Source organism: Podarcis pityusensis (assembly GCF_964106645.2).
Source record: "Podarcis pityusensis genome assembly, chromosome: 6".
Lineage (NCBI taxonomy): Eukaryota > Metazoa > Chordata > Lepidosauria > Squamata > Lacertidae > Podarcis > Podarcis pityusensis.
This window is the reverse complement of record NC_138030.1, coordinates 94,485,808-94,505,756: the sequence shown is the minus strand read 5'-3', so window position 1 is coordinate 94,505,756 and position 19,949 is coordinate 94,485,808. Positions and strand designations below refer to the sequence as shown.

The window sequence follows — 19,949 nt, the reverse complement described above, 5'->3', positions numbered from 1 at the left end:
CACCCATCTCACTTAAGAGGCCGGGGGCCAGCGCTGTCCGGAGACACTTCCGGGTCACGTGGCCAGCGTGACGAAGCTGCTCTGGCGAACCAGCACCAGCGCGGCACACGGAAACGCCGTTTACCTTCCCGCCATAAAGCGGTACCTATTTATCTACTTGCACTTAAGGGTGCTTTCGAACTGCTAGGTGGGCAGGAGCTGGGACCGAATGACGGGAGCTCACCCCGCCGCGGGGATTCGAACCACCGACCATGCGATCGGCAAGTCCTAGGCACTGAGGTTTTACCCACAGCGCCACCCACGTCCCAACACAACATTAGTGGCAGTTAATTTTCGGGGTGTCTTTGCTGCAGTCACTTCCTTTTGGGACGAGAAGCAGACTTCTGCCCCCCTCCCCAAAATAAGTTCTGCTGTCACTCACACTTTTTGGGTGTGTACGCCTTGAAAGGCAGCAGTAGAATCGCCTTTCTGTCCAGCCTGCTGCTTCAAACATGTCTACTCGTGAAAGAATGCATCTTGTTGCTGAAGCTCATCCTCAGGAGCAAAGCAGCAGACCGGGAACGACTTCAACCTGAATCCCTTCTTCCTTATGAGCTGGCACGCAGATTGGTATACTTACTCATAAGTAGTTCTGCTGGCAGGAAGGACTCTAGTCCGCTGCATGGATACTATTTAAGGTAGCTGAGTGGGCTTCCTCTCCCATCTGTTGATCTGTCATAGGGTGCTCACCTAGGCTTGGAGCTAAAGATGGTTAGCTCTACAGAGGCCATTCCCAGCAGCAGCAGCAGAGCCAGTCTTCTCACGATGAGGAACACTGTTTGGAACTTCTCATTGGAAAAGTTGGCATTTACCTTAGCTCAGGATTCCACTCCTCTCTCTGAGTGACATTGAATGCATTTGCTGTTTCAGGTGGTGTGGTCCTCAATCCGGCCTATTATGGTATGCCGGGTCATACAAATACCATGATCCATGAAGTGGGACACATCCTGGGACTCTACCATGTCTTTAAGGGAGTAAATGAAAGGGAATCCTGTGATGACCTGTGCAGGGAGACGACACCATCCATGGAGACTGGAGATCTTTGCGCCGATACAGCACCTACTCCCAAAAGCAAACGCTGTCGGGATCCAGATCCGACCAATGACACCTGTGGCCAGACCCACTTCTCTGGAACTCCCTTCAACAATTATATGAGCTACACAGGTAAGGAAGGGGAGGGGGAGAACTTTTGCTTCATGAGGTTCAGAGAGGGACTTCAGATGAATGGCATGTCAGCCTTTGAATCCAGTAAGATGCTCAGAACCTCTGCATTCACTTTCAGAATAGTAAGTTGGAAGGTCTCATGATTTCACAGATAAGCATTAGGTGAAGAAAAGAGGGCTGTGTTTTTGAAAATCTCAGTAATCAAAAGGCAAATCATACAAGAATCACATGCATTTTGTTTCCAGATCTCATGAATTCTAAATCACCACACCCTTTCAAAGGTTTTTTAAAGCTTCTCATCACCTAGGAACTACTAGTGAGAGGGATCTTGTTCACTGTGCCTGGCAGAAAGGCTCAGCTAGAGAAATACAGCTTGCCCACTACCAGTCATGTGCAACTTGCTTTGCAGTTCCAATATTTCAATGTACCATATTTTTTGCTCTATAAGACTCACTTTTTCCCTCCTAAAAAGTAAGGGGAAATGTGTGTGCGTCATGGAGCGAATGCAGGCTGCGCAGCTATCCCAGAAGCCAGAACAGCAAGAGGGATTGCAGCGATCCCTCTTGCTGTTCTGGCTTCTGAGATTCAGAATATTTTTTTTCTTGTTTTCCTCCTCCAAAAACTAGGTGCGTCTTGTGGTCTGGTGTGTCTTATAGAGCGAAAAATACAGTATTTTCAGCATGGCCCAATGACTGGATCCCATAGTTGGCAGTAAAAAATAAATTTGGCTGTCCTGTATCTACTCCAGAGTAATGACATAATAACACAGTGACCAGCCACAATTATGAATGGATGTCAGAACTATAAGTAAAAGTCTGCCGGAACCAATGTGTTTTGGCTGCACATTTAAAAGCAGAGGGACCTGGTAGACTAACCCAGTGAAGACGAGCCCTAGTCAAGGGCAACCTCTGTTTTGTGCCTACTTGCCAGATCTCCACCGGTTACAGAATATGGGGAACAGTCTGAGGCAGATCTTAAGGCCTGAGCCTGTTCATATGGGAAAAAGGCAGTTCTTAACGTTCTGGGTCGTAGGCCATTTATATGTTAGCTCCAGCCCCTTGAGGGGCTCTGCAAGACTGACTACTGCTCTGTTAGTCTTTTCCTGGTTCACTTTGCTTGCAGGGGCAACTGAGGGGATGGGTAGGCAATAAACGGTGGTTGGGAAGGCTACCTATACCTACCTTAAATCTATTGTAAATAATGTCTAAGTAGATAAATTCATTTAAGAAGGGTCCCCTAAAATGTCCCTTACCCTAAGGGGTATAGGAGAATACAGTTTCTTCAGTACTTTTATATGAAAGTACATTTGTAGTAGCAACATTTTCTCAGAAGAGCTCTTCCCTTCCAAAAGTGTCTTCTGTCTTTATGCCTCATTCTCAGGAGTTGGAAATCTTGATCAGCACTGTTCTGAGGGGAACCCTTATGGAAACTATTTTCTGTTTTGCAATGAGCGAAATTCATTTAAAGGCAAGGTTTACTCTCTCAAAAATACGCAGTGTGAACATTTGTGTGTAAGGCAATCTCTACAGCATTAGAGACAGACAATCCCTCTATATGCTGTAGACATAGTCAACACTCCAATCTGGGATGTGTTGCTGCACCTAGAGGGTGCTACTGTCTTTGTGAGAAGAGCCCATGTTTTCTTGTGAATTGCTTGCTTCCATTTGGTGACCTTTGCTCTGGCCTGGAGATACTAAAAGCAGGCGTCCTGCATCTGCTGTCCTTTTGACCTGACCCCTCTGTTGTGGTTGGCCTCAAGTGACCATGGCAGACACCCTGCTACAAAACCAACAGCCCCAGCCCATGCATGTCTGCTAAGAAGAAAGCCCCTTTGGATTCCTTACTCCCAGGTAAGTGTGTAAAGTATTACATCCCAAGGCATCCACACTTTTGAGGACACAATTCTATGTGGAAGCAAGCTCCACAGAGTGGGTATTATTTCTCGGGAAATGTGCATTCCTCTTTGGCAAGCTCTTTAAAGGAACCAAAAAAGCAAAGCAAAGAAGACAGCCGGTCTATGGATGCAATGAGCTAACAGTCCTCATTCAGTCGTGTGGAAGACAAGGAAGGGAGGGCGGGAGGGAGAGGACAGAAAAGGGTAGTATGGACATGAATGCAATTACACATAATTTGGCTTCGTTATAGTTGGTAGGACTGCCAAGGGGGGAAAAAAAAGATGACCTGTCTTACTTCTATGCTGTTTTGGGCAGCTTGATCTGTAGGAATAAGCAGAGAAGCGTATGAGGATTATGGGCTTAAACTTAATGGAGAAGATTAATCTGTAGGAGTGACCTGATGGAAGCTAGAGAGCAGATCCTATGTATAGTTAGTGCCAGGAACTATGGATTATGTTTTCATAAGTGCAACGTCAAAAGTATGTATTTCAGTTTCTCCCTGCCCAACAAGCCTGGCTGTCTTAGCTCTGCTGCCCAGTGCTGGTGGTCTCCCCTGGCTCTGAGCTTTGGGGCTGGGTTGACTCTTCTCTCATCCTGGCTGATAACAACTATTTGTTTTCAAGAGTCATGCATTCATCGCTGAGCTTTTGAGCCTTCTTCTTCGAAATGTCTGCCCTGCGTCTTTAGTGTTCCTTGATGTTGAGGGCAACATTCCTGGCTATTCATGAAGAAGAAGTCTTGAGTTTACTTAGCACCTGTGATGAGATTAAGCAGTTGCTGAAGGACTGCCATCTGTTGGCAAATGGATGGCATAACATGTTCAGAGAATTTGTACTTTCCAGAGTAGACATAGATATGTTTATGTTAGGAGAGGGATGGAGGGTTCATTCCATTTCTGGTCTGTGTCACTTTCAGATGTGGAAACTCTACATTTGCTAGGGATGAGGGAGGAATTCCATTCAGCTAGCATTTATAGGCAAACCTACATAATTTTCACTTTTTAAAACAGTATGAGGAGCAGCTTTCTATCTGCTTTGCATGAACAAAATCTGGACTTCCAATCAGCAAGCCCTAGGCTCAGTGGTTTGGACCACAGCGCCACCCGCGTCCCTTCTCAAGTAGTATGATACTGCTTTAAATGGAAACTGCGGATGGGGCCTCAGTGTGAGCTAAGCCAGAGGGTCATGCTGCTTCCAGTCTTCCTAAGCACCTGTGATGTGAAGGACTGTGCTGCCCCAGAATCTTCTGTGATGCACAGAGTATTCTGGGAGGAGCGCAGGGGTGGGGTGGAAGACCAGGCCACTGTGGGAGGCACACAAATCCTACCTGACCCCCTTGCACCGAGGGATCTCTTGCCCAGGCTCCCCCACCCTCGCCTCCCTGCTGTCTAGCGCTACGTTTCAGTTGCTTCACCAGCTGCCTCTCTTTCTCCCACAGATGACAACTGCACAGACAGTTTCACCCCAAACCAAGTGGCTCGGATGCACTGCTATCTAGATTTGGTATACCAGCAGTGGAGTCAGGGCAGGAGGCCCACCCCTATCCCCATGCCAGCGGTGGTCATTGGGCAGAGCCAGGAAACCCTCACCATACACTGGCCACCCCCTCTTAGTGGGGTGCTTTATGAAAGGTAAGAGAGGAATCTTTGCGGAAGGGGAGGAAGGCAGTCGTAGCGGAGTGTGTACTCGAGGGGAAAAGAACATCTCTGTGAATTAGTCTTGCAGAGGTTTCAAGGACTGCTGGTCCCCCTGCTCCCCACCTGTTATTCTTGGTTTCCATGAGTCATATTTTTCTGTTCTTCCTTTGTTGCAGCTGTGAACACTCCCCAATACCATGCAGCTTTGCAACCTCTGCCTTTATTATTTCCCTTCCCCAACTGCTGGCATCCCTTTGTCTTTGCTTGCCCCTCTCCTGTGTCTGAAGGAAGTGTGGGGAGATGCCCTCATGCCACATAGGACGCCAGCAGCAAAGTGTAGCTGCCTTTAAAAGCCACGAGGCAGAATATAAATGAAATGTAAATAAAAACTAAATACAAATAAAACCTCTCCCTTTTGGTTTAAATTCCTTCCCAGAATTTACACAACTGTTAGCTTGGGATATCAAAGGAACCAGTCAGAATTGACTATCCTTTCCTTCACCTATTCAACTGCCATTGCATCACAGACTCTTGATGTGAAATTTACTTTAAATTCTCTACGTTGTTGGTGGTGGTGTGTGTGTTTTACATACACTATACGTAACTAGGTATGTAAATTCCTTTGCAGATATGTTATTTACATATTTGCTGATGTAAACAGGTGCCTCTTCCCTTTCCTTGTTTCTGCTGAAATTTGTTCTCCCTCTCTCTTGACTCTCTGTCCAGTTGGGTGGGAATCTAGAGTGTGTGTTCCTGGCGTTGAGCGATCGGGACAGATTAGGGATTCTGCTGGTTTACCACCCGCCTTGATGCCCAGCAGTCTCCCTGCCTAAGCTGACAGAGCTGGTCCCGGAGGCAATGCTGAAGACTCCCAGACTGTTGGTTCGGGGGGGCTTCAACATCCATGCTGAGGCGACCATCTCTGGGGTGACTCAGGACTTCATGGCTGCCATGATGACCATGGGGCTGTCCCAATATGTCAATGGCCCAACACACATGGCAAGCCACACTCTGGACCTTATTTTCTTAACTGGGCAGGAAGAGGGTGATCTGAGGGATATTGACATCAGTCTCTTATCATGGTGAGATCACTTCCTGATGACCTTTAGGCTTTCAGCACCTTTTCCCCTCTGCAGAGGCAGGAGACCTATTAGGATGGTCTGCCCTCAGAGACTAATAAGAGTCAGTGGGCTTCCAGACAGCTCTGGGGGATTTCCCACCCAATAGGACTGGTGCTCCTGTTGAAACTCTGGTTGACCCTCTGGAACAACCGAATGGCTCGGGGCAGTGATACGATCACTTCTGTGCGCCCTCTTTCACTTTGTGGAGCCTGTTTGGCTCCTTGGTATACTCCAGAGCTTAGGACGAAGAAACAAGCTGGGAGACGGCTTGAACGCAAGTGGAGGAAAGATCCGTCTGAATACAACCGAACAATGGCAAGGGCTCACCATCGAGTCTACCCAGTGGCAGTGAAGATGGCGAAGAATGCTAAATGGTGGTTATTTAGAATTGGAAGCCAAAACATCTGATCTCCTTGTGCCAGTGTGAGGGTATATGAACAGTATCACTTCGTCTACTTTCATTTTTTAAAAAAATGCTTTCTGGGTGGAATAAATAATCATTTTTCTGATCCTTAATGAAGCCCAAAATCTGTAGTCAGAGGGTGAGGCAGGTTCCTCACTATGTGCCATGGTAGGACTGTGGCTCTGAATGTATGTTTTTCAAATGTTGTGAAATACACGTGGCTTTCCTATGTGAAAATACCTGTGTAGGCAAATGCTCTTGCTTGGAACAGCCTGCCATGGCAGATACAGTTTGCAGATCTTCCTTCTGACCTTGCCCCACCCTCTCTGTGTATGGTGTTCCTTCCCATACTACCCGCACGTACTTGTTTTGATGGGAAAGTGTTTATTTGAGCTTGTGTACCTCAGGGAAAGCTGAACTTGGCCTCCAGCGTAGGAATTCCAGAATGCAAAGAAGGTGATAAAGATGAGCTGGCAATTCTTTTCACTTGTTTGCCAGTTGGCAAAACCTTCTCTGAGGCTTTATGTTTGAGTCAAGTTGGGGGGGGGGGGGGAGAGAAGGAACTTATCAGTACAACAGAAAACCTGATCTTGATCCTTCTGCCGTAACCAGCAGAAGATATAGGCAGCCTTAATGATAAGTGTGCTTGTGTACTTTGGAACTCTTGCCTTCCCTTTAACTTCCCTTTAACTTCCCTCCCTGCTTTAACTTCATGGCCAGGACAACACATGTCCTTCTCCTCCTGTAGGGCAACTCAATTAAGTTAAACATATATGCATGCACTTGCTTGCTTTATTTTTGTTCTTTGAAGGTCTCTTTCCCCCCTGCGACAGCTGACTTGAGAGTCATGGAACATTTAGGTCCTTAGGTGTCCAGAGGCAAGTGACTAGTGCCATCGGTAGGAATTTGAAATTTTTTGCTGGGTGAAAATTCCTCACTTAAGATAACTGAAAGGCCCATTCGAAGAAGGAGAGTCACCATATTTTAAGCACTGAAAAGTAAACAGCATTTTTTTTTTTTAAAAAAAAATCCACTTATTTACTTCTGTAGCAACCTCCTCTTTTTTTGCCTTTTCCTCAACACACTCCGACATTTATCTAGAATGATACTACCAAAACCATTTGGTTCAAAATTGGGAAAGGAGTACGGCAAGGCTGTATATTGTCTCCCTGCTTATTTAACTTATATGCAGAATTCATCATGCGAAAGGCTGGGCTGGATGAATCCCAAGCTGGAATTAAGATTGCCGGAAGAAATATCAACAACCTCAGATATGCAGATGACACAACCTTGATGGCAGAAAGTGAGGAGGAATTAAAGAACCTTTTAATGAGAGTGAAAGAGGAGAGCACAAAATATGGTCTGAAGCTCAACATCAAAAAAATGAAGCTCATGGCCACTGGTCCCATCACCTCCTGGCAAATAGAAGGGGAAGAAATAGAGGCAGTGAGAGATTTTACTTTCTTGGGCTCCACGATTACTGCAGATGGTGACAGCAGTCACAAAATTAAAAGACGCCTGCTCCTTGGGAGAAAGGCGATGGCAAACTTAGACAGTATCTTAAAAAGCAGAGACATCACCTTGCCAACAAAGGTCCGTATAGTTAAAGCCATGGTCTTTCCAGTAGTGATGTATGGCAGTGAGAGCTGGACCATAAAGAAGGCTGATCGCCGAAGAATTGATGCTTTGGAATTATGGTGCTGGAGGAGACTCTTGAGAGTCCCATGGACTGCTAAAAGATCAAACGTATCCATTCTTCAGGAAATCAGCCCTGAGTGCTCACTGGAAGGACAGATCGTGAAGCTGAGGCTCCAATACTTTGGCCACCTCATAAGAAGAGAAGACTCCCTGGAAAAGACCCTGATGTTGGGAAAGATTTGGGGCACAAGGAGAAGGGGACGACGGAGGACGAGATGGTGGGACAGTGTTCTCGAAGCTACAAACATGAGTCTGACCAAACTGTGGGAGGCAGTGGAAGACAGAAGTGCCTGGCGTGCTCTGGTCCATGGGGTCACGAAGAGTCGGACACGACTAAACGACTAAACAACAACAACCAAAACCATCCGCGTGTCCCGTCTCTCTAGGACCATGGGATGCCTGTCTGTCTAAGAGGATAAGAAGAGCCCTCCTGCCTTAACCCACCTAGTCCAGCATCCTGCTTTCACTGGGGCCAACCAGGTGCTTCTGGGAAGCCCACAAAGCAGGGCAGCCCTCTGCTCTTCAGAGGCAAAAACCACCTCCAAGACTGGAGCACACAGCCATCGTGGCTGGTATCCATCCTCCATGAATTTGCCCCAAACCCTTTCAAAGACATCCAAGTTGGTGGTCATTGCTACATCTGGTTTCCTCGAGCCTCTGTGCTGGATCCCTATCCCTTCCTGTGCACATTTCTTGTCTTAAAGCTTTTTAGTGACCTGGGCTGACCTTATTTTTCTATCCATGTTTACCATTCTGGTTCTTGTTGGTTGAGAGAGATAGGAACACCCCCCCCCCCAATTTGTATGTAGTGTCTCCCCAGATCCATTCTTCAGTAGAAGGTAGTAAGTAAATTTTTATTTATACCCCACCCTCCCTGGCCAAGACCAGGCTCAGGGAGGCTAACATCAAATATCAAATACACAATCAAACAATTGATTAAAATACAGCTTAGAAATTAGAATCAGGATAAAATTAAATGACTGCCCATGAATTGCAACCATACGGGTCAGGAACCTCAAGTATTCATCAGGGCCAGCTATCCATGTTGGTCCCACATGAGTCGATAAAAGGGCCAAAGAGGTAACAGGGTCCCATGGGGGGGAGGTCAAACTGGGCCCAGACCAAAGGCTAGGCAGAACAGCTCCATCTTGTGGGCCCTGCGGAAGGATGTCAAGTCCTGCAGGGCCCTGGTCTCCTGCAGTAGAGCATTCCACCAGGCTGGGGCCAAACTGGAAGAATAAGATGTGAACCTGTTCAGGATCTGGAACTGCAGGTGCTTCTGGGGCAGAAGATGAGGGCCTTTTCACCTCCCTCTCGCCTTGCACCCTAAAGGTCCTGGATCCAGTAAAAACATCACACACTCCAATAAAGTGGGTGAGGGGAGGTCTGTGCAGTTGCCATTTTGTTGTACTTACAGCAGAAGACCTCTGCTTTACATCCTGAAAAATTTTGCCATTGTAACTGTGTAGCTTGTCGCTCAAAGTCTGACTTAGAAGAGATTGAACAGAGTATGTTTTTCTCTCCCCCTCCCACCCCTTCTCTCTCTCTCTCTCTCTCTCTCTCTCTCTCTCTCTCTCTCTCTCTGTCTTTTAGAGAGACAGGGAACCTCTGTGGAGATTGTGCTGAAGATGGGACATTCAGCCAATACGTACATGAGGCCTCCTCGCCTCGGATCTGTGATTCTTCTGGCTACTGGACTCCAGAAGAAGCAGTAGGTAAAGTTCCCAGGCCTTCTTCCTGTAACAGAAGGATTGTCAGATGGGAGCTAGAGATAACCTTGTCTGTTTCATTTTCCTTTTCTTTAAAAAAAGGTCTATCCTCCGTGTTTCAGACATTCATTTCAGATAGTTTTGCAGCCCTAAATACACACAAACATAAATCTCGCCTCTTCATATAGGCAGAAGCCTATTAATGTTTGTATCTGCTTCTGTAATCATGGACAGATGCTCACACCCTCTAATGCTGGCACAGATTTTTGTTTTTTGCCTCCTCATTTTGGTCCAGCCCTGATCCTTGTATGCAGTCCTACCCCTAAGGTTGTGAGCTGCCCAGCTCACCCAATTCTCCCCTGTTCTGTTTTTCTTTAAGGGCCTCCAGATGTAGACCAGCCCTGTGAGCCCAGCTTGCAGGCTTGGAGCCCTGAGTTCAATCTGTTCAACGTGAGCATGACCACCCCTTGCCCTCAGCCTCTCGGTTGCATCTTGGAGCTGCACTTTCCGCATCCTGTTTACCCAGAGTCTCTAATGGTATGGACAACCTACTTCTCTACGGACTCCCCCAAGGCTCTGTCGGACATTGAGATCCTGACAGAGCACGGGGACTCTGTACACCTGGGGCCCATGGACACTTTTTGTGACATCCCCCTCACGGTTAAACTCAACCTGAACAAGAAGGTGTCTGGCGTAAAGATCTACACGTTTGATGAGCAGATGGAGATAGATGCTGCGCTTCTGATATCCATGCCACAGAGCCCGCTTTGTTCCAACTGCAAACCTGTAAGGTACAGGGTTCTCCGGGACCCCCCGTTTCTGGATGGATCCCCAGCGATGGTGACGCAGCCGGGACGAAAGTTTACTGACATGTGAGTGACGGCGTTAGTGTTCAGGAACACTCTCTTAGCTGCTGGTTCCTCAGGGACATCCCAGGCCCCTTTCCCTTTTAAAAGCTTAAATTAGACTAGCTTTTTCCGCTATGAGGGGAAACATGCAGGAAGTATTCTGCCCGGTTGCTAAGCTGAAGCCACTTGCTGGTTTTGGTGTCTTAGCCAGTGAATACAAAAGCAATGGGATGATTGACAAGCAAGTGGTGTTTCCAAAATAGCCGTATGCTAGTGTTCACCCTGTTAAGAAGTGGTTCTCAAGCTTTCTTCTCTGGGCCACACTTTGAGAGGAACAATTTGCTGGCACCACACCAAATTTTACATTGTAAAGAAATACATTGGCAAACTAAAAACAACAACTCATAGCAGTGCTTGATTTTGAAAATATATTTATCAGTATTCTGCAAAAAAGAAGAAGATACTATACTACGCTACACTGAAATGTTTAAATGTTTCTTTAATTGTCCTTGAACTTTCTCCCCACTCTTGCCGCCCGCTCCTGCCACACTGGTTTGGTGTGCTACAGCCTTTGGGAACCACTGCTGTAAATTAAAGATCCCCTGTCAGATAATGAGGGAAGTCCCTGGAATCTGGTGCTGCGTTAGCTGCCTGTCCTTAGCATACATGGGAAATTCAGCTTAGGAAGAGGCAGGAAAGTGTCTTAAGTTTTGACTTCTGTTTGCTTCTGCAGGGAAGTGATGGCAGGCCAGCTGTATCGCTACCAAGTGCAGGCTGTGGCTGGAGCTGCTGTAGGTGAAGCCTCCCCTCCTCTGTTCCACATCCATGGCTCTCCCTATTGCGGGGATGGTAAAGTAAGCAGGTGAGGAGCCCTGAGATCTGAAAATGCTGAGCTTTCTTTCTTTTACTCACCCCATTTTAACTGAGCCAGCAATTGCAGTCTCATATATCAAAGTGTTCCTGCTTTCCATTCATTCATGTGAGTACAGTGGTGCCTCGCAAGACGAAATTAATTCGTTCCGTGAGGTTTTTCGTCTAGCGAATTTTTCGTCTTGCGAAGCACGGTGTCGGAAAAGTTTTGGAAAAGCTTCAAAAATCACCAAAAACCTCAAAAAAGGCTACCACACCGCATTCTATGAGTTGCTCCTCGAAGTCAAGTCGCAACTGTATTAACGGTGTTAAGAAAAAGGAAACAAACTTGCAAGACGTTTTCGTCTTGCGAAGCAAGCCCATAGGGAAATTCGTCTTGCGAAGCAGCTCAAAAACCGTAAAACCCTTTCATCTAGCGAGTTTGTCGTCTTGCGAGGCATTCGTCTTGCGGGGCACCACTGTATAGGGGGGTGGGGGGATCTGTATTGTTAAGTGATATGCTGAACCTCTTCTCTTAATTCCACAAAGCTTTCTGCTTTCATATTCCATTTTCCTAGACACCCACAGCAACTCATGGTTTTGTCTTGGATAGCCTTGCTTTTAGGAATTGCAGACAGGAGGTGGATGAGCGTTCTGATGCACACCTGAATGCATCTCCAAACGAAGATGCCGTTAGTTGCTTTTAGGGATACTGCTGCCACCTGTCACTTTTTACTTTCATCCTCATTCTTATATGCCTAGATAGCCTGTGGAAGAGTTTGCATAGCCAGAGAAATTAGATTAGATTGAACCTAAATCGTTTCTGTGGAAGTGGAGTCTATGAAATTGTCTGCATCAGTGGAGAATAACTTCTTTGTGGTGCTGCTCTGAAGGACCTTCCTGGGGCGGGGAATGGGAGGGTGTGTGAAACCTAAAATCTCAAACCCCTCAAGAATAGTCTTATCTCAGGGGTCCCCTTGTAGGGATGAGCTCACTTTCCTTCCCCTTTAATATTTCAAATTAATAATAGTTTTGTTCATTTATGTACTTGTCCTGCAGCTTTCAGGTTTGTGGGCTGACCCCTTTCAATCAATCAATCAATTCACTAGCATTTATATCCCATTTTTCTATTGTGAGTGTTTTTGTCCCACCAAAAGACCTAGTTTCATATTACCTTGGAGGGAGCGAGACACCAAGAGATAGGGGTCAGGAGAATGTAAAGCTCTGGAAGGAGCACAAATGGAAAGGAGAGAGATAAACAGGAATAATGAAGTGCAAGCATATAAAAGTATGCAGTAGAATTTTAAATTGAACGTGATAAGGGAATGCTAGCCAGTTCAAAGAGAGCAGATGAGAAGGAACATGGTCCTATATATTAACAAGAAAGATGATCTGTGGAGTGAAAAATAGACACCCATTTTGGAATAAAGAAAGACCAACCAGAAAGGCCTAACAAAATTAATGCCTAGATAAAAATAAGAGAAAAAACGAATTTTAACAGATTTTTTTAAATAAAAAGATCCTAACTGTAAAACAAATAAGCAGAAGTAAAAAAGTTGCACCGTTATTTTATTTTTTTGCATTCCTTCTCGTGGCAGCAAAAATATAATGCAAGCTGATAAGATTTCATCAGTGGCTGCACAACATGTGGGAACTCATAATGGAGAAGCTGTTGTAAAGGATTAGAAAACGTTAAAGTATATGAAGCTCTTGGTCCATGTTAAAATGCTTTATAAGTGTAAAGTATTACTATTTTCTTAGAAGTCTTGCAGAGGAATGTGATGATGGAGATCTAATAGAAGGAGATGGTTGCTCTCGAACCTGCAAAAAAGAAAAGGGATTCCACTGTGTCGGTGAGTTTAGAAATGCTAGTCTGTTCTTTGTTGTTGTTGTTTTTAAAAAAATGACTGTTCATTTTGTTCAATTTCTATGTGGGGCGGGGGGAGGGAGAGGACTAAAAATTAAAACGCGGAATCATATTGTCGTATCTTTGCCTTATTTGTTTGGACTCTTCCGAATCCAGTATTTGAGGTTTGACAGAACCTGGAAATTTATTGCTGCAGGTGAAGAAGCTTGGGAACTGTGAGGCAGGGCTTCATTTGTCCCAGGGACTATGACAAGGCCCTGCTAGCTATTTGTACCTCTGAATCCGTATGATTGAGGCTGGATCTCTATCAGTAGGACTGCAGAACTGGAGGAGAAATTGAGATTTACCAATCTATTTTAAGGGTGCAAGAACGTCTTAGGAATCCATGCTTAGAGAGCAGCATGGGGCACAGACTCCTAGAGAGTGGCAGCCAATTTGCTGTGCAAATGTCAGTTCATTGGTTTACAGACTCTTGCAGATGCTAGAGGACATTACATTTTTTGTGCTGAGAAACCTAGGAAAGATCTTGATTCCTAAACAGTTGGTGGAAATAGCCAGGGATTTAGACATCGGAGATATCTGAGGACGCTCCAGTAACTGGTGACATAATATTTAGCAACAGTCACCAGCATAATTGCACCTGGTGACTGTGTTTGACAGTATAAAAACAAGTAAGAGAGGGTGGATGGACTCAGTTGAGGGGGTCAAGGCATTACTCAAACATAATGGCAGGCCAGAAGTGTGAGTTCAAACAATTAATTAATTAACCTTCTATATCGCCCATCACCTGGCGATCACAGGGCAGCTTGCACTATAAAAATGCAAAAACACATACCAATACATAACAATACAGTGGTATCTTGGGATGCGAACGGGATCTGTTCCGGAGCCCCATTCGCATCCTGAACAGAACGTAAGACACGACAGTGCGTCTGCGTGTGCGCGGGTTGTGTTTCGCCGCTTCTGTGCATGCGCGTGACATCATTTTGACCTTCTGCGCATGCGTGAGCGGCAAAACCTGGAAGTAACGTGCTCCGTTACTTCCAGGTCGCCGTGGAGCGCAACCCGAAAATACTTATCCTGAAGCATATTTATCCCGAGGTATGACTGTATTGTGCCAGTATTATTATGGAGGGTTCTTTGTAAGACTCCATGAAGACAGTACTCGGGGGGGGGGTGGAGTGGTCAGTGCATTTATGAATTGAGTACCATGCATAAATGAACACAAAGAGAGAGAAAAAAGATTCTCAAGAAAATTCATTTGTTTAAAGAATAGCAGATGTAATGAATAGAAGATATTAGAGATAGAAATAAAAATGTAAAGATGGTCTGTAAATAGATATTACTATGAATTTCACAACAAGAGTTTGAAACCTAACTGAGGCATTTAAGAAAAAAAGCAGAGAGGAATATTTGTTAGGAATTAGAATTAAGGGGGGATAGATGAAATGTGGCACTAAAACAATTAACAGTTTATTCACTTCTTATGAGAAGTTATAAATATCCAGTGATCGATATCTGACTACTATAAACAAATACTTGCAGGACCTTTCCATTTTAGCTTTATCTGAAAACAACAGGGTGTTTCTGAACCAATTCATAATTGGTAAGGAATGTGGTCTGTAACTGACAGACTGAACAAGAGGATGCTCTAGAGATGGACAGATTCACAGGGGACTTTTCTAAAGTCCATTCTACATCTTAGTCCCACATCTAAAATTATTGCTTAACAACATTCTTGATGTGGGAGGCATATCAGCCTCAAGGAGACAAGCTAGGCAAGGATCCAACAGATCTTAGCTGGTATCAGCAGATTTCCCAGGTAAACCAAGATGTAAAGGGACTTAAAGGTTCTACATCATGGGCAAATACAGAAATGGTCCTCTGTTTTGATACTTGAAAGGCATTTGACAGTCTTGAATGGCCTTTCTTTCTTTCTTTTTTGCTGAAAGTACTTACTAAACTGCAGTTCGGGCAATGGTTTCTGACTTTGATCAGTTATACTCCAGATTAAGAGCAAGCACCAGAGTTAATGCAATGGACTTGCTCTTGTTTGAACTGGCAAGGGGGATAAAGCAGAGATTAACTATGCCAAAGCCCACATGATACCTTTTAATGTAACATGAGAAAACCAAAGAGCATTACAAAAACTAACCTGTGATTGCCATATGCATGCTTTAAGTGCTTAGGGAGCCTACTCTCAAGAGAAAGTTTGCTGGTTCAGGAAGCATAATTATATAAACCCCTTGCTAAATTAAAGAGGGATATTTGCCTGTAGAGGATCCTTAGTCTCGTTTGGCTGGGCCACATCTCCATTATAAAGATGTTGTTTTTACAGAAGATTATATATTTGTTTCAGAATTTACTGATTGAAAAGTAATCAGCTAAGGAAATAGAGAATGAGCACCACATTCCTCTTTTGAAGTCAAATGTGATTGCACTGGATATTCTTGGCAATTATCGACTTGTGTGTACGTTGAATTTGATAGCACTATGGTAACTTCTTCCAAATGGTTCAGCACTTAAATATCTTACCAGGTCCAGGGCCCCATTAATATGAAGTCCAGGGTCACAGCCTCTCTGCTTGGTTCCATGACCAACTCTTCTAAGACACAGTCATTTAGGGTACCTAAAAAGCTTGCCTTTTTGTCATGACTGGAACATGCATGTACCCAGCCGATGTAAGGGTAACTGGAATTACTATAGCACTATTTTAACTTCTTGTATGTTTTAATACAAAAAATTCCTGGTTTTTTGGTTTTATTTTATTGTAAACCACAAATAAAATTATGAAATTAATTTCCACATTCGGATGCCTCCTTGATTTCATTTCCATGTTATTTGCTTCTAGGTACAATCTGTTAGCAAATAATACAGAAATGAGTGCTAAACTTGTGCTGTATTCTACTGTAGTTCCACTATAGTTCTGGAAGTGGCTCTTACATTGTGTGAAAGCTCAAATAAAATGTGGAAATTAACAGTTAGAGAAATGTCATGAAAATGGACAGACAGTTCTAATGGAGAGATGTAAAAAATGGATTTCCATTTTGTTATGATCTGCTGGGAGCATTCTCCTACTGTACAATCTTTAGCAGAGGCCCTTTCAGAGAGCTGTCTTGGTGGTGGCACCCCAGTTTGGAATTCTTTTCCCAATTATGACGTGGGTGGCTTTTATTGTTCTTTATTTCAGCACCTAGCTGAAAACCAGGCTTTTAGTGGAATTTAATGCCAGTATTGGTGTTTTGGTTGACTGGTTTACGTACCTGCCTTGTTTTTAGTACTTTCATATCTTCCCAGGCTCTTCCCCTTTGTGAAAAATTTAGACCCCTACAGGGACAGGACTCTGGCTTGGATCTTTGCACTCCATTATCTCTCTATCATTTCTTGCTGAGCACACTGTGGGCATTGGTGGGCAGTTTTTATTTCATTCATTCATCCATCCATCCATTCTTCATTCATTTGTATACCGCCCTTCATTCACAGATCTCAGGGTCGCTCATCACATAAAAATACTGTTTTGGTATGCTAGTCTATTGGGGACAATGATATTGCTTTCTCAGTGTGGCCTGAATTAGGGGCTACAGTCTCGGGGGGTTCTACCTCAGTTGTTGGGAGTCTTGAATTCCAGTAGCCCCCAGTTTTTTAAATTTGGGTTCAGTTTCAGGGCCCAGAGCTCATACTTCTGCAGGTGGTGCTGCTTTCTGTGGGTAGTCCCCACCTCCCTGTCAGATTCTAAGTCATTGCAGGTACTTCAGGTTCTGACAAAGATTCTAGCTCAGAAGCCAGTTGATTAAGGTGTTGCAAACCTTTTCCTTAAAGCAGGTGTTGCATTTTATATATCAGGCCAAGGGAGCCAACGTTTGTCCACAGACAACATTCTGGGTCATGTGGCCAGCACCCCATAGTCACCTTTGATTGGACTTAACCATCCAGGGGTCCTTTACCTTACCTTTACCTTTATATATCAGGAAATGTTGGAGGAAGGGTGTGTATGCTATTTCTCCTCCTCCTCCTCCTCCTCCTCCTCCTCCTCCTCCTCCTCCTCCTAAAAAAGAAGCAATTTTCAAAATATTGGAACCATTGGAGCATTTGTCAAGCGTTTGGCATGGGTCTGTAAAGCATTTTGGGTAAAAGCCACATTCCATTAAAATCAGTGGCAACATTCCCATTGACCAGTGTATGAAGTAGTCGAGAGTGTGTTGGACTTGGACCAGGGTCTCCTTGGCTTCAGATGCTGTACAGATGCCATGAACTCTCTTGGTGGCCTTGAGAAGGTAGTTTCTCTCAGCCTCTGTTCAGGTCCTACCTCACACGGTTGCAGTTGGCAGACTTAAACATCACTTTAGACACTGAAAAGTCAGGGATTCAGGACTGCTTAGCACATATATAATAGCATCTGAGAAACAGCAGGCTGACTTTCTTCTCTCCAGACAGCATGTTTACAGAATATCCACTTCTAGTTTTTGTTCTCTGTTTTTATATAAAAACAAGTTTTTTTTAATTGTTTTATAGAAAAATGTACAGAAATACTTGAAAGTCTGGTATCCCAACAGAGCTTCCTTCTTTTTAAAAATGCCCACTTTATTCCTAAGCCTAGTCTGCAACTGCCCATAAGTATGTAGAAATGCATTCTAATGGAATAACAAAGTTATGGAAGGAGAGGAAATAAGGAAAAAGTGTGCCAGGGACATCAATCACAAATTGCATAGCCTGAGACGGGTCTAGTCACATGGGCTACCTGTGTTTTGGTCTCGTACCTCTCTTCCTGTAACAAGGGCGCAAAATCGGTCCCTGTAATTGACAAAGCAGTATCAAGCTTCTGGATTGGCCAGGCATGGTATAAATACTCAGAACCTTGTCCTTGTCTTGTTCCATATCAGAAAATCAGTATCTTCTGCCTCATGGACTATAGGCCTTCATCAGTGTACCTCAGGGACACTTGATTTGGAGAACACACATGGGTCTAGCTGCCCATGGGTCTTAGAGTATGGATAGCCAATGTGGGTAACAACTCCCATCAGCATGTCCAACTGTCAGGGATGATGGAAGCTGAAGTCAACATCAGCCCGAGTGCCCCAAATTGGCCACCTAGGCCTTAGAGAGTAATAGAGGAAGACTGGAGGGGGTGTGACACAAACATTCATAGAATCATTCAGAGGAAATACTAAAAATGGCAGCAGGGCGGGGGGAGGTAAATGGAAGAGGCAACAATCAAATATCCAACATATACTAAGCCTAATATAACATAACTTAATTATCATGCTCTGAATTATCTTTTAAAAGGAAGAAAGAGTGAATTGGTTTTATAAACCAGGAGATACTAATTTCTGTTATAGGGAAAAGTGAAAGAGAGCAGGCAAATGCATATATGTTAGTGAATTGTCCTTATGTTGAATCCAAAAGTATCACGAGTGTTTTTATAACACAAAATAAATTTACAAATGCACCATCTTAGCTGTTCTTTTAAATCTGCAGGAGAGCCAAGCCTGTGCTATGTATCTGATGGTGATGGCATTTGTGAGCCGTTTGAGAAAAGCAGCAGCATTGTGGATTGTGGTCTCTACACCCCCAAAGAGTACGTGGATCAGTGGGCATCAGAGGCTTATGCCTCCCACCAGGACCAGAAGGCATGCCCAGTTTCCCTGGTGACAGGAGAACCTCTTGTGAGGGTGAGGGGAATTTTTATTTCATATTCAAGCCCTTATGTTATTCCTGGAAGAAGAACATGTCCCAAACCTCTGTGATCTTCCCAAGTCTGCCAGCTATTGATTCTGCTCTGAACTGGGATGAACTGAACTTTACTGGCAACATCAGTGGATAAGTTCCAACCCCTCATGCATACCTTTCAACTATAGAGTACTTCTCCATTGATACTGAGGTCTATGGGGAGGCCTACCTTCAGCCATTCCTGAACTTCTACCTCTGTGTCTGTTTCTTGGCAGTCATGAAGATCTTCTTCGTTTCTCTCTTAGAAGTGAGGGCAAGACTTATAGAACCAGTGGCAGAGCACACAATTTGTAGGCATCCCCAGTTAAAGGATCTCAGAAAGGTCAAAATGCTGGCAATGAACTTTGTCCTGGGCAACCTGTCTCTTGCCATTATTGCTTCAGAGACCAGGTGGAGACTTGCATGCCATAAAAAACAACAACATTCCTGCCACCTGGAAAACTAGATTTCTCATTTTCTACTCTCATTTTCTTCCTGATAGGCTTATGTCCTCTGTGAAGTTTTTTGTATGGTGGAACATTCAATGATGTGAGCCCCCCCTTTTTTTTAGCAATCCAAAGTGGTATAGCCCAGGTGTGGGTTTACCATCTCAGTGAGGGCTGAGCCACAGAAACCTACCACCAGGCTGATAGTACTGGGCTAAAGGAACTGACGTTTGATTGAATAAAATATGGCTTCGTACACTCAAGTAGAAAGTCTCTGGACCCCAGTTAGTTGCAGCCATGGCTATCAGAAAATGAAAACATTCAAAGGGAATTCTGGGAAGCTGGATGTGGGCTAAGCAGGATTTCTCTTAATAGGCTTTCCCCCCCTCTTGATTTTTTTTTTATTCTGTACGTTGTAACTTTCACTGCTGAAGCTTCAACCACGTGACAGCTTAGCACAGGTTCTGTGCTGGTAGTCCAGCTGCCATCTCACACGATGCATTGTTCCAAGAGACCATGTGGGGAAAGTGACAGCTACTACCAAAAATGGTGGTAAGAGAACTGAAAC

General features: G+C 44.5%; 1 protein-coding gene across 1 annotated transcript in view; it reads left to right on the top strand.

Moving 5' to 3' along the window:
• PAPPA2 (pappalysin 2) overlaps positions 1-19,949 on the top strand; it is a 134,413-nt gene that overhangs the window by 45,688 nt on the left and 68,776 nt on the right. The window contains exons 4-10 of the mRNA XM_081012021.1: positions 910-1,203; positions 4,536-4,728; positions 9,550-9,671; positions 10,045-10,537; positions 11,247-11,375; positions 13,124-13,215; positions 18,705-18,898. Of these exons, the coding sequence (XP_080868147.1) occupies positions 910-1,203; positions 4,536-4,728; positions 9,550-9,671; positions 10,045-10,537; positions 11,247-11,375; positions 13,124-13,215; positions 18,705-18,898 (1,517 nt within the window). The remainder of the gene's footprint in view (positions 1-909; positions 1,204-4,535; positions 4,729-9,549; positions 9,672-10,044; positions 10,538-11,246; positions 11,376-13,123; positions 13,216-18,704; positions 18,899-19,949) is intronic.